Source organism: Ostrinia furnacalis, unplaced genomic scaffold (genome assembly GCF_004193835.3).
Source record: "Ostrinia furnacalis isolate ACB-3 unplaced genomic scaffold, ASM419383v2 OfSCF1411, whole genome shotgun sequence".
Taxonomy (NCBI): Eukaryota; Metazoa; Arthropoda; class Insecta; order Lepidoptera; family Crambidae; genus Ostrinia; species Ostrinia furnacalis.
The window spans coordinates 182,191-205,113 of NW_021131650.1; the positions used below are offsets into that span (position 1 = coordinate 182,191).

General features: G+C 36.8%; 1 protein-coding gene across 1 annotated transcript in view; it reads left to right on the forward strand.

Annotated features, from left to right (window-relative positions):
• Positions 1 to 22,923, forward strand: part of LOC114352643 (dystrophin-like) — a gene marked incomplete at its 5' end in the record, with an annotated part of 132,012 nt that overhangs the window by 12,176 nt on the left and 96,913 nt on the right. The window contains 3 exons of the mRNA XM_028304317.1: positions 4,767 to 4,939; positions 15,685 to 15,829; positions 19,390 to 19,513. Coding sequence (XP_028160118.1) covers positions 4,767 to 4,939; positions 15,685 to 15,829; positions 19,390 to 19,513 — 442 coding nt within the window. The remainder of the gene's footprint in view (positions 1 to 4,766; positions 4,940 to 15,684; positions 15,830 to 19,389; positions 19,514 to 22,923) is intronic.

Here is a 22,923-nt window from a genome sequence, read left to right on the forward strand (position 1 = left end):
TAGTAGATGTCCATGATGCTGTAACCCAATCTCCTTTGATGCCCTCCCCTCAACCAGTCCAGCTTCTTTCTCAACCTCAACAAGAAGAACGACAAAGCCCCTCTCTTTTGAATAACGTCTGTTTGTCACCGATTTCTGCTCCATTGTCCCCATTGATCCAGTCTAACAGTCGATTACGAAGACCTGCATTAGTAGCAGCAAGGACTCGGAGAATAGCTCGACAGCCAGTTATTCGTCAGAAGCCACTTGATTTTCATTGGTCCAAACACGATTTCCATCATTGTGCCGAGGTTTCAGATAAAGATCATCCCCTACCTGAAGTAGCCAAAAGTCCTCTTCAATATTTTACTGATTTTTTTTCCGATGACATCTATACTATATAAAGCTCGATTCCTACTCACTGACTCACTCACTCACTGATCAGGGGTATTTTTGGGGTATTTAGAGGGGAGAGGGGTAAAATTTTAAGTGTTTATCTCAAACTAGATTTTTCAACACGCAGGTTTTTTAGATTTTTTGAACCAAAAAACAAAATAGCGGCATTTTTTGAGACATCAACTTTTTTGTTTCTGGTCCTGAATTTTTTCTTTTTTGGGTGTTGATTGGGGTTGCCAAAATGTGTTAAAAAAATGGAAAAACAAAATGGCCGCGCCGCCATCTTGGATTGAAAATGCGATTTCGGGGTGTTTTTAGGGAGGTGTCACTCCGAGATGCGCTATTGTTTTTGAAAAATTCTTTTGGGTGTTTGTGACATGTATAGTCTTCTTAAGAGATACATTCACAGATTATCAAAAAACAAGATGGCGGCTGAGCCGTCGGCCATTTTGTTGCGATCAAAAAATTCACAAACTTTGGTTGCAATTTTCTGGCAGATGGCGACACCGGAATGGGGTACAATGTTCCGGGCGATTGTTGGTCTGTTATTCGAGTGTTGCCATGAATCGGAAAAAACTACCATTTTGGAAGAAAATTTTCCACCACGGCCCCGGATAGTAGAAAATGGAAATTTCCAGAAATTCCAAAAACTTGGTATGCAGTCTGGTGACATTTGGGGACCCGAATGACATTTCACCATTTTTATGAAAAAAGTCTGGCAACACTGAAAGTTATGGGGAAAAGTTTTTTTTGCGACATGGGTGACTTTAAAGTTAGTGACGGACAGAAAGAATTATGGCAGAAAAAAAATAAAAATAACGTTTGGTTCGTTATACGACCCAGATTATGGGAAAAATCCGAAATGTCAGAAAATCAAGATGGCGGCGGCGTGGGCGGCCATTTTGTAAAAAGTTGAAAATTTCGAAATTTTGGAATTCATTTTTCGAGTAGTTGGCAACATTTTGGAAAGTCGAGTTGTATGAGGCGGTTGTGTCTCTTGTCGAGAGGTTTCGCTTGGGTGAAGAAATTTCAACGATTATTTTTTTGTTGAATAGGTATTATCAAAAGGGTGGTTTCATGCGAATTTGAAGAAAATATTTCACCCCCAAGGGTGGAAAATTGGGGATGAACTTATTTATACGCAATATCTCCGCCGATTATGAACCAATTTTTTTTGGTCGCAGTGTACTGCCTACCTTCAGTGGTAACATCAAGGTAATAATTAGTTAACTAAAAAGCGCAGGCAAACTTTACATCTATATATATAAAAATGAAACCCGTTTCGCGTTGTCACGGCATCACGTGTGAACGGCTGAACCGATTTCGATAATTCTTTTTTTTAAATGTTTGTGGAAGTCCAAGGATGGTTCTTACGGAAAAAAATATTAAGAAAATCTCTACGCTAAGGCGGTACGAAGTTCGCCGGGTCAGCTAGTGTTTCATAATTTTGGCACCGACTCCAGAAGTATCAATCATGGTATACCTACATAAATATTAATAATTAATTCGTCCTAATAAATAAGTAGGTAATTAGTAATTATTTTTCTACGTTTTAGTGTAGGTTTTTTTGAGTCGGTTTTATTTTTTTTTATAAAATTTTACTTATATTTTTTTAAATAAACAACTTAAAAAAAATCGAACTCAATTTGACCGCAGTTAAAATTGAATAATATAATAAATTGCTCAATACATTTTTTTTGACATTTTTTAATCAGTCTGCCAAATATTCAGAATCTAAAATTCAGAATAAACTTTTTATCTACAAAATGTTTTAAAAATAATAATGGGCGTTTCTTACCATAAAACAGAGACTGAGCAGAATAAACAACCGAATAAAAATCTGTTTGCATGGCCGAACAGATTTGTGTATAAATAATCCGGACCCACATTATTTTTTAAACCCGGCACTGCTTACGTAGCGTCACTAAATAACCCTAAACTACGAGCGATTTTTGTGCAAGGGCTCTCACCCTGGGTCTTTCGGACCCGGGTGTAAGGGACCCGGGTTCCGGTTAACGAAGACATACTGCGGGTATCTATTAGGCCCGGGCTTTGAAGATTTGAGGGTCGACATGTAGAATGTAATAGGGTGAAGGAAGTGTTAAATTGACAGTGCAAGAAAACTGGGCTCTACGTTTACTTTTAAATGTTGGACATTATTTTTTCATTGTTTTTCTTCGGTGCTCGCTCACTCGATTTATTGTTAAAACTTGTTGTACCGGAATATAATCACATGCGTTTGCGGGTTCAAATCCTGCGAGAGGCAAATAAAAAAAAAAACATTTTTATAATCGCATCGAAATCTAACAGTCCCTACTAATCTGAACTAGAGTTCTTTAATTATTCTAAGTAAATAGAGAAAACATAAATTTAAAAATGACTCAGACATATTTAAAAATTTAAATCGGTTGCCCAATATTTTTCTATCTTTCTTAGTATATCAAGCAGCGTTGCCAGTTTTTTTTTTCGCCAAGTCGGGACTTTAGTACTTTTTGAGTGAAAATAGCGGGATTTTTCCGTCAGAAGCAGGACATAGTAAAAAAACGTAGATAATCAAAGGTTTTTCAAATATGTATCTTTTTATTTGACTTAAAATTACGTTTACGTGACAATAGATAGCAAAACTAGCCATAGAAAATGTATTTTAACAAAAAAATAATATTTTAAATCAGATTTACTTTATCGTTAAATTCGTGTTTAGAATAATATGGCGTTTCAAACAAAAGTCTGGTGAAGTGAGTGTCTCTCTCCGAAAAGCGGGACATAGCCTGTCCCGCGCGGGACATTTAAATTTGATTGAAAAATCGGGACGTCCCGCCAAAATCGGGACGTCTGGCAACGCTGATATCAAGGAACAAGTCACCCAATTTTTCTTTCTTTCAATTTCAATACTAAGAATAAGCAATATTCGTAATCTCAAGCCTCTCACCAGCAAGCATTTCTCGTAAACCCAACCCAATGCAAACAGAAGCTGCAAAATGAGTAAAAACCGCTGAACACTCTCAATACAAAAAGTAATGTGTTTTCGCAAGATTCACGGGGCAACGCGGCGGTTCGCGAGTGGGCTTAAAAGACCCGGTAATGAGAACCGGCCGCAGGTTAAGGGTTGAGCACACAGCGTGCTGCTTACCTGGCTGCGAGCTGGCGAAGGTTGAATAGGGGTGGGACGTGGTAGAACTTTAGTATCGATAAACGACTTCTTATGCTCAACAAGTTACACATAAATATAGATAGCAATTTAATCACATTCAAAGTATTTTACTTTCTTATTAAAAAAAACACTGTCAATGGTCGATTATGATGCCCCATCTTTACAGTATGTATTTCAAAATAACATATTTGCTTTACATAATGCAATAACCCGCGCTCACATCGTAAAAAGCACTTACAATTTTGGAAGGCTAGTAGCAAGAATGTTAAGTTTTCAATTAATAGGTCATTTCAAAACTGAAACACACTATTTAGCTATTTTTTATAAGTTTATTAATTGTATCTGTCAAAGTATAGTATAATACGTTATTCTGTTGCAATAGTAAGACAGATCTGCTTTGGCGAAAAAAATATTTTCTGAGAGATAATAAAATACAACTATTTGAGTAGATATTATTCATTAATCATTGCTATAATCTAAACAATCTTGTCTTCCACAAACTTTTCCCAGAATTCTTTAACTCGGGGATTGAGTCAAAAGCAGAAAAGACCCAAACTCATACGGCCGTCCTCTCCCAAATGGCCGACATTACTCGCCCGATCCTTACCTACGACAAATTGGACGCTTACTGCAAGCGGTGAATCATGATCTTGGGAATGTCCCGGTTTTGTTGCAATAAATGTAGACATATAAGGGTAAACACGTTTTGACGCTTTGTCTGAGAAAAAATAACTGCAACGAACTTAAATATATGGAATGGACGTCAACATATTTTTTATCGAAAAAGGAACAAATGGGAAATTGAGTAGACGCAGTGGCAACACCCGTTTCTCTCTCATTTTCACCCTGTAATTCTTGTACAGTCAGGATAATAGTAAAGAACTAAAACAGCCGAAAATTATTGCATAAAAGTGTTTTTGAAGTACAGTTTTGTCCATATTTTCTCGAAGCAGTGGCAGAGCTTAACTGGGACGTGTTAAAACCTTCGTTTTTAAAAGCATTTTTAGCCATTTGATTTTGGCAGAGTAGAATAGGACGTCCCCCAGTCATTCCGCGAATGTCATCCGAGGCGTCTAAAGAAGAAATATTACAGACTTCCCAACCGCTGTAACCAGCATGGAAAGTGTACACACCATTTTCCTGATGTAAATTGTAGTCGTATTCCTGTATGTGGACTAAGTTACCTTATGACGATGAAACGACTTTACGACTCTATTAACATGTTTCTCCTTGTCCCCAGGATCTACAATCGGAGATCGAGACGCACAGAGATGTGTACGCGTCGCTCACGGGCACGGGCCGGCGGCTGCTGGGCTCGCTGTCCTCGCAGGAGGACGCGGTCATGCTGCAGCGCCGCCTGGACGAGATGAACCAGCGCTGGCACCACCTCAAGGCCAAGAGCATGGCCATCAGGTGAGCAGCACCTTTCTTTCTACTGCTGTAGACTTAGGTCCGTGTCAGTAATCTTTAAGAGGACGAGATGTATCAGCGTCGGCACCACCATAAAGCTAAGGGCATATCATCAGGTGTGGCAACTACCTTCTTTATATTAGTGTTAGTAAGAAATAACAAATAAAATACAAATAAATAAAAGTTAGTGATCTAGATCTGTAACTGTGCAAGAATCTACAAAAAGTGGAGTTAAGGAATTCTTGAATAGAGGGAATAGACCTAGGTCTTAATCTTTCGGAGAACATACGAAAGGTGGAGCAAAGGGTTTCTTGAATTGAGGCTCTAAACCTAGAATAGATGACTAGATGATAGCATCTTTTGCCTTTAGTTAGACTTGAAACGACGACTTTACTCTTACTGGGCTATTGCGCCTACAAAATTAATATCCAAAAAAAATTCTAAATACATTTAGATAGTCCCTAAAATCCCAATAAAAATCCCTTAAAATATGCCTCACCCCTTATTTCTCAACCAACTGACTCTACAGAAGCTCTATACAGGGTTAGTTAGAATTCAAATGTCTAATAGGCGGTCATAGACAACAGCCAGCTGACGCGTCTTATCCGTGCGCACGCAGACGTGACGTAACAGATAAACGGACAACTGCACTTGCAGGTGTTGCCAACTTAGTAATTCACCACATTTTCGTGGCAAAACAAGACCTTATTCCAAGAACATAAAGCGGAACAGTGTGTTAACTTGAAATTCGTGTACCGTCTGACCGTGTGTATTCGACAGCACATCTGAATCTGACTGTACATTGTCGCAAAATAACACTTAATTCAAGTGCCATAAGGTGCTAGTGTTAAGCTCAACGTTCTGTTGTATGCAAATTTAGTACATCTTGTGGATTTGTGCTGTCAACTACCGATTCTGCTTTAGTGATTGGGCTGTGTCCTGGAAGACAGAGAATCGGAATTTATGTTGCCTTCTAGAGTTCATTAAGTTTATTTTGGTTTTGTAATCGATGCAAGGAAACAAATTGATGATTTTGTCCATTATAGTCAGTTTGAAACACATGAATGTCTTGGGAATACTATCCCTTAATTCATTAGAATCTCTTCTTCCTCAAAACTGTCTCTACCGGGAATTGAAACCGCGACTGCGTGTGCTCCGGGCGGTTTGCTCATCTGCATGTTATTTACAAAACAATCATCCCAAACCATCACCCGAACGTCAAAAAGTCCCAGCTGTGACATTTTCAAATTACTCCATATTTTGCGAAATTCGTTTCAATTTGAGCGAAGATTTATCCCCCAGTTTATTAAAACCGGTGTCGGCACGTTTGATTTATCGACATTTTAATTTTTGCAAGGTTCATTTATTCTGGTGCCACGTCCCGCTTAAGAGAAATAATAAATTGGGGATTTCGGATTTTGCCTATTTGATTGTTTGGACTCCACAACCCATTCGGTGAAGTGATAAGGAATTGATTTTGACGAAAGTTGACAACCGAATTTCAAATTCATGTCACATGGGTAAGGATTGACAGATTTTGGATCCTACTTAAACTTTTAAACGCTTTAAATTCGAACTCCTCTTACTTAAGTTCTTCTGACGAGTCCAATGACAGTTTTACAAACATGACCTTCACTGGTTGGGATTTAATTGGCGGTCAAGCTGTAGATCCGGGCTACATAGGAATTGCAGCGATGGGAACAAGAGGTGGGAATAGTCCCGTAAACTCTTCAAAAAGTTCATTTTCGTTCCATCAATTTCCCTTGAATTCTATGAGATGACTGATAAAAAGTTACTTACTAAATAAGTAATCACCTCCGTATTCTTAACTATGTTTGTGTACTTTGTTTTTGTCTCTCATAAAAACGACGCCATTACACAAACAATATTCATTAACAAATTACGACCACAATTCTTTTTCATCAACCCACTTTCATAGTGCGAACACATCTGCGCCAATGAAACTTTTCTGGCGTTTTACAAATTTAACACGCGTCCAGTTTCCGAACGTGTACTGAAATGTCACTCGCGAATGACAGATGGCCGTTTGGCGGGAACGCGACTGTCATGGCGGGAATGTGCACTTTACGTTTTGTATTTTATTCAACGTTGACTGTTATTCATTGGGATTCGTTTTTTTGTGTTTCATGCGTGTGCAGAGCGATTCTTTTGATGGATTGGGTGTCGTCTAAATTTAAAAAGTGCCCATGAATCAAACCATATATTTTTATCTTATTATTTTTAAGGGCCTCGTTCACTATCTGAGTAAAGTGTCAAGTAGGCAACTCGTTGCTTATAATCACGTAGAAAACCATGATAATGACAATACTTTGCCGCACTAGTGACAATTTCATAGGTAAAATCTTAATATAAAAAATGAATCGCAAAATGTGTTGGTAAGCGCATAATTCAACAACACCCGGACCAATTCTAAAAATTCTCTTTTTAATGTTTGTTGAAGTCTAAGGATGGTTTTTACGAGGAGATTTGCAAAATTCAACCCCTAAGGGGGTAAAACGGGGTCCACGCGTACGAAGTCGCGGGCGGCCGCTAAGTAGTTCAGAATAAATACTTCTTACTTTTACTTGCAAATAGTTGTTAATCAGGAAGTAATAAATTAGAACTGTACTCGGAGATCATGAAAGAGGCACTTATTATTTTAAGGTTTAATTCGTTTCCACCCCAACTCCAGTGTAGTTAGGATCTACAGCTTGATTGCCAATAAAAACCTTGCATTAAGTTTTAATAAGTCTACAAGCAAATCCATTATGTGAGTAATATTTCCAAGAATTTTTAAAATCCCACGAAATAACCCGTCACGTTTTTAACATTCGAACAATCTGTCCGCACGATAATTCTTCAACTTCCCAAGGCCTGCACGCATCGATTCCACATCCCCACCCTTGTGGGGGGTGTTTTGTTCCGATAAATAACGCGCATAATGGTCCCCCCGTTCCCTGATCGGGAATAAATTAACGCAGATACATCTTTTTAATTCATTATGTAGACGAAATGCAAGATAAACGCTGAAGCTTTCAAAAGCCAGATGGAATTTCGAATTTAAAAGCATTAATACGATATACTCGTCCATTATTTCCTTTTTTATATCATACTGTGATGAGTAAAATTTGTTCTTAGTATTGTGAGTAAATAACAGACAAACATGCAACAATAGGGTGGTAAATAGAAGGTAATATTATGGAGTCTTCAGTTCAATACTCAATAATTTATTACTTTACTACTTCGCATTCACTTTAGGTCTAATAAAAATTATTCACTCGTTGAACACTTGTTTAAGGTGACGTTTAGTGTGGAAATGTCACTTTAAACTACCGTTTAACGAGTGTGTAAGATTTTATTAGTAAGGGGGTTAGAATTAAAGCAGTTTTATACAATGTGGACCCAGTTAGAGCACAACTTTTGGAAGGAGTCAAAACGATCTTACCAGTTTCATTAAATTAAATGTAGGTAACCGATTGAGTTTGGTAGAAATGTCAATTTTCAAGTGTTATCAGTTTCAAGCAACAGAAGTCATCTAAATTCGAAAATGAATAGAAATTTTCAACTCACGTTATTTAAAATACACCGCAAATAACGAGAATTCGGTCATAATCATCTAATTTGAGAACCTGACACTTGTAAAGTATAAAATATGTATCCTACAGGACTTTATCCGCACCCGACAGGATTCGTTAGGACAAATCGCCCCAGGCCCGCAATTAAGCAGGTGAAAATTAGGGTGCGGCCAATTTGAAGGGAAATTATTAGGGAATTTCGCGTCACTCCGCCAAAATGTAGGATGAATTTTAATAAATTAAAGTAGGGAAATTGTAGTCGCCACTCAATCGAGAACTACTTTATCTTCTATAGAAATTCGGGGGATATTCTTTGTGCGAATTCCTTTTATGGAGTAGAAAAGCGTTTGATCTTTTCCTATTTAGGTTATGGAATTGTTTTAGCGATATTAAAAGAACGGTTACGCCTGATGCGAATTCGCCAGCAATTTCTCTTTGTGTCGACATTGCTAATTCGTTTCAGTAGGAGTAATTCGATTGCGCATTTTGTCTGTCAGACTGAAGCGAGCTATATCGGTGTTCAGTTAACCCAATAACTTGTCAGTGTGTCAGTCACAGGTTCTCGTCCCGACATTGATAGTCTGATAGAGCATCCGGCATTGTCTTGCGTTAATTGACTTGATTTTAGATTGCTTAGTCGACTGTTAACGTGTACACGTCTATCCAATCATGATCCAAATTGTGTAGGTGATGATAGTAGGTAAATTAAGTGGGTATACGCCATTGGATATTACAAAACGTTTCCAATATTCTTCTTAGTTAATTTGGCAAATATAAAATACTTAGGCTCGTTTGCCGCCTCTCACATAAAAAAAGGTGCTTATAAAGAATGATAACAGTAAAAATTAAATACAAAAGTACACAATTAATTTAAATTGTATGGGTCCCAAATAATTAAAGCGTTTTATGAGTAGGATATTTAATTACATAGTAAAACAGTGTCTGCAATGAGCATAATAAAATGCACTCGCGGTGTTTATTCGAAAATAAATAGAGTAATAAATATCACTTAGCCATTGAGTTGAAATTGGCATTGGTTGTTTATTGTCCTGAATTAATTTAGGGCGACAGCTGGGATCGTTGGATATCCAGGCCGGTTATTTAAGTTACGGCACAAAATAGGAGAAGTACAAACGACGGGATGTAGGTAAAGCTAAACACTGTGGCATCTTTATGAAGTTCTATCTCGGTGATTAGTAACACATTTTTAACCTTTTTAGGTTGACTCCAACTGTAGCTGCAAGCTAGGACCTCTTTTATTGTGGGTTACCATTTATATTAGAAAAATGCGAAATTATATTTGTCTGTCGTGAACTTTTAATGCTAAAACCAAAGAATAACAATGTGCTGAAACTACTGAATCGATTTACATGAAATTTGGCACGTACAAAATAGTTTGACCCAGGTAAAAACAGGATAGTTTTCATCCCGGCTTCTGAAGAAGGACGCGCACAATTAAGTTTTTCGATGATGACTAACCGATTTACGCGGGCAAACCCGCGGTCAAAAAATAACTACTAATATTTTAGACATAATAATTGAGTTACTCATCAGACAACACTGTCCCCGGCTACCCGCAGGCCTGCTAATCCCGCATAGCTCGGTCCCCCAACTATCCCCCTTGCGAAACAATTTTCGCCATTATTGCATGCCCGAACTCCGCGGTTAAGTACGGCTACAATATACATGTTTTGCATTAAGATCCTTTACTGCTTGCGGGAATTAAGGGATTCTTTTGAAATTGTGCTTCTTTTGGCTACGACTTGGAAGTGAATTAAATGTTCTTAGATGCAATTTTTGGTCGATTCGAAAGATTCAAGCTTATGATTGGTAGGTTATTTTGCTATTTAACAGTGGTAGGGTTAATACTGGGACGTGTAAAAGTGTTTTTTAAAGCCTATTTGCAAAAATAAATGAGTTTTTTGATTGTTGTTATAGTACAGTCAGCGTCAAATAGTTCGTGACACCCAAAGTGGGCAAAAAGTTGACACAACCTAATTCAAATTGGTTGGGCTTATGTCCAAATTTCTTATCTTCCTTTTCTTCGGTGGCTCCAACTCTCAAAATTATCTAGCTGCATGAGCTCGTTTCCCACCAATTTGTTTATCGGATTCGGGGCCAGCACCTTCGCAGGAGCCAAGTGGCCAGTGTCAAGTATCACGCGAAAAACCTCTATAGAAAATTAAGAAGAAAACTCTATGTTGTCTTGGAACGTCAATCAAATGTGAAAAGTCCGCTGAATATTTTCTGAATATATTGAAATAATAAAACCGCAAGAAATATCGACGGATCGACCCTCGAAGCCTGGTCTCCGTCTCCTGATCCGCAGGTTGGTGGTTTCCATTTTATGCAGCTGTATTTTTGAGTTGTTTGGAGTCACCAGCCGACCCCCGCATCATCTTTCTTCTCCGCAATTTTATTCCTGGTGTGGCTATTTACACGCCACACCACAAATTGTGACAAAGACGTGTTGCGAACTTATTGGCTACTTTGGATGTCACGATCTATTTGAAGCTGACTGTACTACCTTATCAGCACATTTCATATTAACTATAACTTATGTACCTACACGACGTCAATCCATCAATAATCATCTTCTAATTGCAGTGCCCGACAGGGTCTATAATGATCTATTTAGCTTTAAGCCTTATCTATCCTATGTTACATTATGGTGATGCAAATAAATATCTATCTATCTATCTATCAATTGAATCACCCATAGTCTAATATTAGGAGGTATTCACAATCTTGACGTTCCATTCTAATCTCTACATACTCTACATTATTAATCCTACTCGAAACATACTATTAGCTAGCCACATAACATATGAAACTGTTAAACTAGACCACTCTAGAATCATACTTTTAAGTAAATTATCTTACCTGTAAAGCTACCTGTAGTAACTTTACCATAACCTAAACTATTTTTTCCTCAGTTTAATCCACTCAACCATCAGAACAGCCCATAAACTACCGAGGCCACAAAACAGGCGTAACCGCAAGCAAATCCGGAGCTTGTGATAAGTACAGTCGACCACATAAACCTGATTTTACTGCTCACTCCGAGCGATATAGAGCTATAAACCTGTAAAACACCTGGACTCTAACTCTTGAACATAAGGTTCAGTTGAGCTTACTAAACAATTGAAGACCATCCGAGATACGTTTTCAGTTGATAAAACATGTATCTCGGTTGTAAAGTGCATTTGATTCCGTTTCAATTGCCAGTAAAATGGCCGCGTTGTGGCCATAAAAATGGCGGTCGTGGGAAACTACATCTGCATTTTCAATAAAGTTAACCATAAACGTAGTTCACTAGAAATTGTTTATTGAAAACGCTTTTATTTACAAACGTAAAGGTGTCTGTGGTTATTTGATTTTTAACACTCGATTTTATTACCCTGCGTAATTGGTAATTTTAAACGTTTAAAATATGTAGTTACTTACAGAGATGAAATCTTCAGTAAATATTGGTTTTTGATGTCTTTTTATTATCACTATATTATTATTATAAAACAAAGTTGCTTACCAAGTTTCCTTTCTGTCTGTCCCTATGTATGATTAGATCTTTAAAACCACGCAACGGATTTTGATGCGGTTTTTAATAGATAGAGTGATTCAAGAGTAGTATAATATTTAAGTATAATACATTCTTAAGGATCAGAGGTGAGAGTGCTTTTTTAAAAGTAATGTACGGCACCAGCAAATATCGATTTAATAAATAACCGAAANGCAGTCGGTTAATAAAGGCAAATCTACGCGTTTTTAATGTCCTCCCACAGCTAGACGTTTTCCACACACAGTAGCGTCATTGTGAAGTGACGTCACTCGCCATCAAGCAAGATGGCGGCGGAAACAGTTTGCGCATTTTATGTGCGTTCGGTTATAAAACGGGGACGTATTGTTTCGCAATTAATTGTTTATCCTTTAGTTTATTTATAGGTGAAACAGAGAACACAGAAAACAGGTTTTATTTCCAATTGGAGCATAAAAGTGTTTTATAGTTAAATGAAACTTGATTTCCACTGTAGTTAATAATTCTTCAACGGTCAATTAAAAAGTAGGTATACTACTATTAATAAAGTTGTAAATATAAATAATTATATTTTAAATTAATATTACGCACTTACGTAATTATTTCAAAGGTGAGGGAAAGTTAAGTGTTAAAACATAAGTCCTACAAAGAAACAAACAACACAACAATTGATTTTAATCGTTTATGAATTCAACATATTATTATGAAATTACATAACCATAAATTTTCTTCTATTATTTAAAGAAATTAAGGTCTTCACCATCAAATTGACATCAAACATTCAAATCCCCATTAAAGCTCCCTTTGCGGACAAAGCTCACACGGCGTGTTTAACTTGACCGCGCTGATCAGGTGGTCGCTTTGTCCAAAGCTCGAAACTCAAAGCTTTGATGACGTCACGGTGGCCTTTGTTGCTTGTTTTTGGGCTTTTAAATTGAGTTTTGACCACTGAACTCTTGGTCATTTCATTTGATTATCTATCTAATTTACTTTTAATTTATAATTTGTATGTATAAGACGCGGATAAATAAAAATTTAATCAGTTAGCCTGCTATTGGTACAAACATTTAACAGGTAAATACTACATTAATAAAATAGGAGAAATAGTTTTTATCACAAACACATAATGCTACTCAACGATGATTACAGATTACCCAAAAACTTTAGGTTTATGTACCTATTTTATTTCATGTATAAGTATGTTTGCAAAACCCCATTAAAATGTACTTGTTTAATATTTATTAACATTTCATAAATGGCTTAATTAATCCAACTCATAAAATTAAGTTTCTTTACTACTACACAAACCCAAAACCTAATTAAGATTTCCAAAAGTAAATCGAAACCCTCAAATAAGTAGACCTATTAAAATACTCAAAGGATTTGTCAATTCTCACTTAATTGTCAAGCGATACAGGACTGTATTCCCTAAGGCATAAGACAAGAATCTCTGTAGTTTGAAGTTCGTGTAAATTTAAGCAATATTAAGTAAAACGAGAAAGTGTAAAACTTGCTGCAATTGGCTCAAAAGGAAAGCCTGAGATTTATAAAATTGGCTTTAGAGTTGGGACTACTCGATGTCGATAGACTTTTAATTTTTTATCGACGGAGTTTGCGTATTTATTTTAGATGAGGTTAATTCAAGTTTCAATGATAACTTTTGCTAATAAGAAAAAGAAAGCTACAAGACAAGCTGTTCAACATAAAAATGGTCAAATAGCTATCTAAAATAACTTTAATTCACGTTAATCTCATCATACGATCCGTGTTAATTTTTTTGAACATCTTCTCTATGAATTATGAAAAAATATCTCACTTCTTTCAATAGGCATAAGTTCATCATAGGCAATTTATCATCGTTGTTCATAGAAACAACTTCTACTATCGACATTTGACATAGAAAATTATATAGGTAATTATCATCGTCGTTCATCTAAACAATTACAATATTATCGACACAGAAAATGTCGCCCTACCCTCACCCAAAGTCGGCTTAAACATATTAGAGAGCAGAACCTCGGCCAAAATTTCAACAATTGCGCTTATTTCGTGGCGTAGCCAAGTTTTTGAGTTACCGTCCCTCCCGCGATAGCTCGCGAGGAAACCTCCTTTTATGGGGCCTGATTTTATGGCAGATGAGTGCCAACTTTGTAACAGCTTAATAAAATTATTATTATGAATATTTAGTAGGTTTACGAGCGATTTTATAGGTTTTTGAGTGTATGAAACTTGTAATTGCTCATACGGGGATTTGTTTTATATCTGTTAAGGCGCGCGCGCACGGGTGACTTTTGTCACCGTGACAGTATTTTCTCCATAGATAAAAATTAGTACTACGTTGTCTCTTTTTTCTCTATAAAAATTGTAAAAGATAAAAATAAAACTGTCACAGTGACAAAAAGTGACCCATCCATAGCCTTAGTCACGGGTTCTTTAGCCTTGAATGCGGTTCCTGTCATTTGATTTTATTTGTTACGTAACTAGGGATTAGGTTTATAATAAAAAAATCGTTTTTCGGACGTTTTATTGCGCAGCACTAGCCTTCATTACGAGTATTGTCCCGAAGCTGTAGTTTAAAATTGCGGAGACAAAAGATGATTTAAATTGTTCAAAATAACAGGATTTCAACCTATATTTGAACGAGATTGCGATATTTCGGCGCTGTTGCATGCACCATGCAAAACTAAATTCTCAAGTAAATACAAAAAAATCCAGTGAAAAAATGATTCACTAACATAAACGTTACTTATACATGATTGGACATAGTAAGTATTGTGAGTGAGAAAAGTTCGAGTTACAAGTGATTAGCGGTACCGCAGTTGAAAGTGATAGACTGAAAAGAGGGTAAACCGTTTTTTCTGCCAATAATCGCCCACCCGCATTTTACTTTAGTTAGTTTAGTCGTGATCATGGAGCATGTCAGTGCGTTGAAATATTGGAGTATCTTTCTAAAAATTCTCAAGAAGAAATATTACCGATAATGTTAGTGCCTTTTAAACAAAAAATATGACGATTTTGAACGTTAATCAAGACACCTGTGTCTCACTTGTGCAAATTTTAATGTGAAACTGTGTTATCTACTTACTTGTAAGTTGTACATTTATATTTTAATGACCTATTTTACAAATTGAAATAGGTAACTAGTTATTTCGATATTTAGCTATGTAACCGTATAGCTCGTAAGATATTGGTTCGCGTTGCGACTGTTTCTTTTTTAGATTTAAGACTACCTACTTTTATTGGTAAAAATGACGCGTTGAGACCCGTGTTTCTTTATTTTAGTTTTATTGGTATTTTGGTGAACTTCTTTTGATGTAGGTTTTTAAGTTTATCATTATATGAATTTATTCCAATAAGAAGTATCTACAGCAAATATTGTTTCCACAACGATGAAAAAATAGTTTTCTGTCGGTAGGTAGCTAACCATACCAAAGCTCCAATGATTATCGACTTTTATTATTATTTTGGTGACCTTCATCGCACATACAAAGTGAAACGTTTTACTGCACTTTTTATATAGGTTTTTTATGCATAACAGGCCGCAATCGCACCTGGTGTCAAGTGAGATGCAGTCTAGGATGGTACATATCTGCTTAGATATTTAACGTATTCTAATCCTACCCTTCGTTTCTTTACAGAAACCGGCTAGAGAGCAATGCTGAGCACTGGTCAGCTTTATTGCTGTCGCTCCGGGAGCTGACGGAGTGGGTCATCAGGAAGGAGACCGAGCTCAATGCGCTTGCGCCGCCTCGAGGAGACCTGCCCGCGCTGCTCAAACAGCAGGTAAGATTAATATTTTAAACTAAAGCCTGGTCCGTGAGCACGTAGAATTTTGTCCAATGACCCCAAGCTACCCATTCTTATCGCTCGCGCGTAATTATGTTGCTGTCGCGCTCGCACACTCACTGCGGGCGCCCGTCGCACAGTCGCGACAGCAATATAATTACGCGCGAGCGATAAGGATGGGTAGCTTGGGGTCATTGGACAAAATTCTACGTGCTCACGGACCAGGCTTTAGTATGTTGCATTTTCACTAAAAATTATCACTATCACGGGATCTTGCAACACAAAAAACACTTTTATATCTGTAAACAGATATTTACCCTGCCGCGGTTTCAACTCGGTTGCACGAGTCATGGTAAATAACCGTTATAAAAGTTTCTTGTATCGTTATGTAAAATCTGTCGCATCTCACGCAGAATCTTATTTATAAACTCAGGTGGCGTAGTGGTTCTAATCATTTTATTGTAACAAAAAAAATACATTTTATTAATTCTATACTAGCTTTATTACTTGTAAATTGTGTATTTCGCATCGTGTTGTCCATTCAACAAACTCCATGACGGGTGAAATCACGTCCAATGTCCAATTAAACGCGTACTGCTGATGCGATGTATCGGTGACGTCACAAATGCGTAATTTAATTCCAAATGTGTCGCTTAGTGTGAATGGTGAACTAAAATGGAGATAGAACAATTTTTTGTAGTACCTATTTTCCACTTTTTTAAAGGCCTTTATCCAATACCATTCTTCTTCTTCCTTCATAAATCACATTGGTGACAAAAAACAACATTAAAAGCCTGAAAAACTAAACGAAAGCTCGATATACTTAATGAGTATTTTTTTCATCGTAGACTCAGGTTACAAGAACCTTATACAAATTAGTTTCCTGTAGAGGACTCAAAAGTAATTAGATTTTAGAACACTAATCAAAATACGCGTATGTTCATAAAAGTGAAAAACAAAAACCAATACGACATGAAGGAGCCATCGACAGATGTAACCTCAGATCATAGAATTCTATGATCTGAGGATGTAACTCAATCACCTCGTAAAATTAAAGAAAGAACAACGTAAAATAATTTCACCTGTAGCATTTTTAACGTTCGAATTCCGTTGCCAAAAATATGTCGAATATCATTCAACACATCTTTGCAAAAAACATTAATTGCAACTCGCACCGCGCAAGAAATGAGCCGCCATATTACTACGTTCGCGCCATTTCGATTGTCACACCGCAAAATGGCGGCCGCGAATGCGACAAAAACAGGATGTATTGTTGTCAATTCAACATTAAATGTAAATTGTTCTTCTCCTTCACCCAAAATATGGTCTGATTTTGATGAAACTTTATAATGATGTTGCGGGTGTACATGGGCGACGGCAATTGCTTACCATCAGGTGATCCGTCTGCTCGTTTGCCTCCTATCACATAAAAAAAAAAAAAAAAATACGTGAGGTAGCACATAGGCTAGGTACCTTTTATAGAAATTGCTATGACTCACTACTACTTCCAAATCTATTTATTTACTACTTCCAAATCTTTCAAGTAATCTCAGGTTTACAAGGCATTATTAAGTAGGTATTAGTTGTACCCATCAGTACCTAATGTTACTTTTTTTTTATCCACAACGAGGAAGCTCTTGGCCTGTATCTCACCTGATGGTAAGTGATGATCAGGCCGATTTTATGTACGAGTACCAACAATCATACTATGGTTTCTTATAACGGTTATCCCGACACCCTGTATACTTGCGGTGCGTTTGAGCCATTTCTCGTAAAGTTAATTAATATGACAGAGCGTGTGTTCGCAAATACACGGGACTAATCGCACGGATTTACATTCGTCGAGGAAGTTGTGGCTTATAAATAACAATTAAATTAAGTGCGGTAGGTCTATTATATTTTTGTAACTGTCTGATGTCCTACCGTTTTGTAGAATTTCTCAATCAATAAATCATTCTTATGCCTAAAATGCCGTTTTATCTTAAGAGTTAAGGTTAATGACTAGAAAATGTCATCAATTCAGTTTGCATTTTTTTGTTGAGATTGTACAAGACTTTACAGTGATGATATTATTAGTGGACCAAGTAAATAAATAAATAAATGATGCGTTCATCTTTAGAAAATTTACTTTGTCTTAGCAGAAATTTGAATCTGCTACTCGTATAACAATCAAACATAATATCTTAGTTAATCATTACTCCATTTCCCAGCAAGATATAGAAGCAGCCATGTTTTCCCTACTTCCATGAGCCTACTGTGTTACATTTTGGAAATAAATAGCTCTCGAATGAGATTAAAGTCACCAAGATGCAAAAGTAAATGAATTTCGACGGAACTTCAAAGGGCGTTTGATGCGCAACTCATCTCATCCCTTCAATGTTAACAATGGTATATAAAATGTAATGTATAGACATTATTTATATTAATATTGACATAGTACGTACGTACATAGTACATACCTAATGTGCCAAGAGTTTTCCTTTTCTGGATAAATAAGAAAAGTTTCATTAATCCAAATGGTAAGACTGTTGGATTCTGTAACGGTCCAGGGTTTGATCCCCAGATGGGCCAAAGATAAATATCATCCTGTATTCCGATGTCACGTTAATTTAGAATATTTACTGTGTGACTGCATTTAAAAAATACGTTTTAAAACGTAATGAACGAACTTGTTTCTCTATATTCAATTCACGTATAAAAGTTTTACCGTAATGGTTTTTCCAGTGACTGATAAAAGTTTCAGGTAGTTTTTGTTCATTTTATCTCTACCCGAGAATGAAACCAAAACTCGTAGTTTATCTGACAGATATCCTAGATACGCGTAAGTTCCTATTTCGCTATCAGATACCTACTTTAACAGCTAGTGGAGGTGGCCCTTAAATTCCCATTATTATCGTTGCCTCAAGTGTGGTATTAAAGGTTTTACCTTTGAACTCCAACTTTTGATTCAATTTGTGCCCTCCCGAGCCTCCTCCGGGAGTGCCCCGGTCTTTGTTGACTCGGTAATTGTTATTAGGAAAATGTACAGCCAAAACGAAGGCCCTTGGCTTTGAGTTAAAAAACCTTTTTTCAACTGGAAATCCAATTGGAATGAACTGATGTCGTCACGAAATAGCCGTGGGTAAGGAAGAGTAATAAAAAATATCTTGTAAGCTGTAACGCTGTAACAACAAACGAAACATTTGAAAATTAAAATTTATCAATTAACTTTTATCTAACCTTTTTGAAATATTAATATTTTTGGATGTAAATGATAAATGGTGTTAAAAAATATTTTGATATCGCGAGCTAAGTAAGCAGTGCCATCTAGTTTTCAAAAAGGAGTTAACATTTAGCCCTAAAAGCATATTCAAGGCGCCAGCTCAAACAGATCACTTGCAGCCTGCTCGTAAATGGTTTCATAGATTTTAAGATAAGATAGGATAAGATAAACTTTATTTGACACAAAATGAAATTTTAGTATTATAACATGACAGCTTAAATTATCATGTAAGGGTGACCAAACACTTTTTGCATACTTTGAAGTAGACACTAAAGATCATGTTACATTGTTCCAGGATGACCACAGAGCGTTCAGGAGACAGCTGGAAGACAAGCGGCCAGTTGTCGAGAGCAACCTCCTCAGTGGAAGACAATACATCGCCAACGAACCCCCCCTCTCGGATACTAGTGATACGGAACGTGAGTTTTTGTACATTTTGTTTTAGGCAGTAGAAGCCATAGATATCACCATCATTTCGGCCACAGGACGTCCACTACTGGTGGGAAAGAAGGGCGGGATTTGTAACGTACGTCGACACCGCTCATAAGATTGAACTACATGTAGTGTCTTGTTTGCTTAGTATCCTGAATATTCCTGAATAAGCAACTTTTAGTTTCATTTCATTATAATTATTTATAGTGTCCATAGAAATTCCTATGTTAGATCGTTTCATCCACGAAGACGCGCCCCACCAATTTTTGGTCGAGGGAAGCGCGGGGTGCGGGATCCGAGCGTCATTATTGTAGTGTTTTATTTAATTTATCACTCATAGTGGGGCGCTTCTTCGTAGATGAAACGATCTTGTATAAATCTGTCATTCATCATTCATTAAAAAATCAACTATAATGGCTATGAGATCTGTCTGCCTGCAGTCATGGTATTCAATCTTGTAAAATAGTGGAACCTTTCGTGTGTGACCCGACTCGCACTTGACCATTTCGTGTGCTGATCAAATCCCCTAAAAAGGAATACGAGTGTAACTTTGATCACATGGCAGTCAAAGAACTGTGATACCGGCATAGGTTTCCAATCTCGCCGCCAATCCGGCAGAGAATGCGAACCTTTTTATTATGGCACCCGGTGCCCTGCGCGCTGGAACACAAAAAGATGATATACGTTTCAATGGGATTCTATGGGGGCAGGTAATGTAATCAAATGTGAAGTGTAAGACAACATGGATGTACAATAATACGTAGTTACTAATTAGAAAGAAAAGGGTAGATAATAGTAAATGTAAGTACCTAGGATGTTTGATGTCCCATTTTAAATATTTTTATGCTTTAGTAATCAAATCGTAGTTCCTATGTGGTAGAGACAACATCAATTATGTGTGTCGGATTTAATGTATTTTAAATCTATCTGTCTATCTATTATATCTGCGTAATATCTGCCAATTGAGTGGTCATGATTCTGTTTTTTAATGAAAAAAATTTTGTCTAAAAGATATTTCACAGTGAATTTCATTTACACTTACAAAGACCCCAAATAAACTTTCGTCCTACACAGACTTATAAAGAGTCACATTAACATGTCTACAATCACTCCTAAATCCTATGTCACATACTCGTAATTTCGTTACATAACGTTAAAATAAAACCGCACACTCAGCGAACCATTTTCTAGTTCTTAATCAAGCGAGTCAAGTTCCAAAGAGGGATTAATTAAGATTGGTACAAAATCTTGCAGTGTCTAACACCGAGATCTGTCGAGGTTTCTTTTGAAGCTTCATAAGAAGAATCTCTTTAACGACTGTGTATTGAAAATTTAGATCACAAGAGTATTTAAAATTCTCCGAGAGTTAGTAATACTTAGTCGCATTTATACTAGCGGCTTCGCATGGGTGCTAAGTATACATATAAACATTCCTCTTAAATCACTCTTCAAAATCAGTTGCGTAGTTTTAAAGATCTAAGCATACATAGGGACAGACAGCGGAAAGCTACTTTGTTTTATACTATGTAGTGATAAAGCAATAACAAGATCATTTGTCAAATCGCCACACTTTTTCGCTTGACTATCGATGCTTTTTTGAATCAAAGTAAAAAAAAAGTCAAAAAACGCTTGACCAACGACACAATTATCATATTTGAGCTGTGGTACCTTACATATTTTTGTGACGATCTGGATATTTTAATAAATAACATATAATTTTTCATTTACGACGAATTTGCTCATCGCCTTTGTGGCAGATCAACCTAACCTAACCTAACCTACCTTCTGAGTTATTGTACCAAATTCCCAGCATATGACGTAGCTACCTGCCTCTACATTCTACATATGAGCAACCAGGCAGATATGCGAGTCAGCACACGCCTGCCGTCTGTCTGCTAAGCCGATTACACGTTCTGAATGGTGTTAGGGGTACCTCAAGTGTTGATAAATGCCATGGGATTGTACAGTGTACACGTGTAGGCAGATTACTACAGTTGGCCTAAGATGCGCGCCGCGATAAGCTGTTATCACGCCATTTTATCGATTTTGCCCATACATATTTTGACGTCGATAAAAGTTATCACGGCGCGCATCTTAGGCCTACTGGTATATTGATGCTAAGGGAACCGAAGGAGAACTGTACGTTTTTAAAAAAGGCAGACGATTATTTGGCAACCCTTCTCAGCACTTGCCAAATGTTTGTCTCGAAGCGCTGGTAGGGCAAAAAAAGAATGAGACATGCATAGGCTCCTTAAGAGCATTTAATTTTGACGATTTGTAAGTACTAATTTAATCTGGGGGCACGGCAGTGCCCCCACCAAGTCGAGCAAAAAAGCGGCACGGCCGTACCATCCTTTTCTCGAAGCAATTCAGGCCATTTTCGACTGCCTGTAACTTCGTTGTGGATAAAACTAGAAGGCTGAATTTTCATTAGCTATGCAGGCATTGTAAAGACACGGTATATTTAAAATTTCATTCAATTTGAACCAGTAGTTTAAGAATTATAACGGGTCAAAGTTACTTAATTTTGTCACTCACTGACTCACTGACTGACTCACTGACTCACTCACTGACTCACCGATCATCAAAACTCTAAGGCACTTCTAGCAGACCTAGAAGCTTCAAATTTGGAATATAAGTAGTGTTTGGTGTATGAATCAAGGAAAAACTAAAATATTTGGGGGCACGGTAGTGCAACCGCCAAGTCGAGTAAAATTTTTCAATTTCGGTCCAGTTTTCTAGATACATAACTGCTGTCTACAAAATACAAAAAGAAATGAGATCCCATCAAAAACAATACTTGTCAAAAAAACCAAGTCTCGCAACTCAGTTGTTCTACGGTAAAAAGTTGTGAGATCCATGTAATACCAAGTCCAGGCCAGGAAATCTTTAACGTTTTACATAAATATATTGACTTGGCCATCGCATGAAAACACGTGTAAATTAAATTATTTAGTGCGATGGCCAAGTCAATAATTTATGTAAAACGTTAAAGATTTCCTGGCCTGGACTTGGTATTACATGGATCTCACAACTTTTTACCGTAGAACAACTGAGTTGCGAGACTTGGTTTTTTTGACAAGTATTGTTTTTGATGGGATTAGTCTAACTAAACAAATAAAGATCATTTTGATTTTGAATGTCAATAAGCATTAGGAATGGTGATCTAAAGGCTCGTTTTATGCATAAAATAAAATTTACTTAAAGAAATAGAAAAAACTTTATTGAGTCAGTTCATTTTAAGTTTTTTTGAACTGCTTTTTGATGCTGAAACTTTAAACTGAAATCTTTATTCTTTTACTTGCTTTGACCTTATCCAAGGGACATTATTATAGGTCTGAAAGTGTATTCCATAGATTTGTAAACACTACACATCGCTATTATTCTACACTCAGTG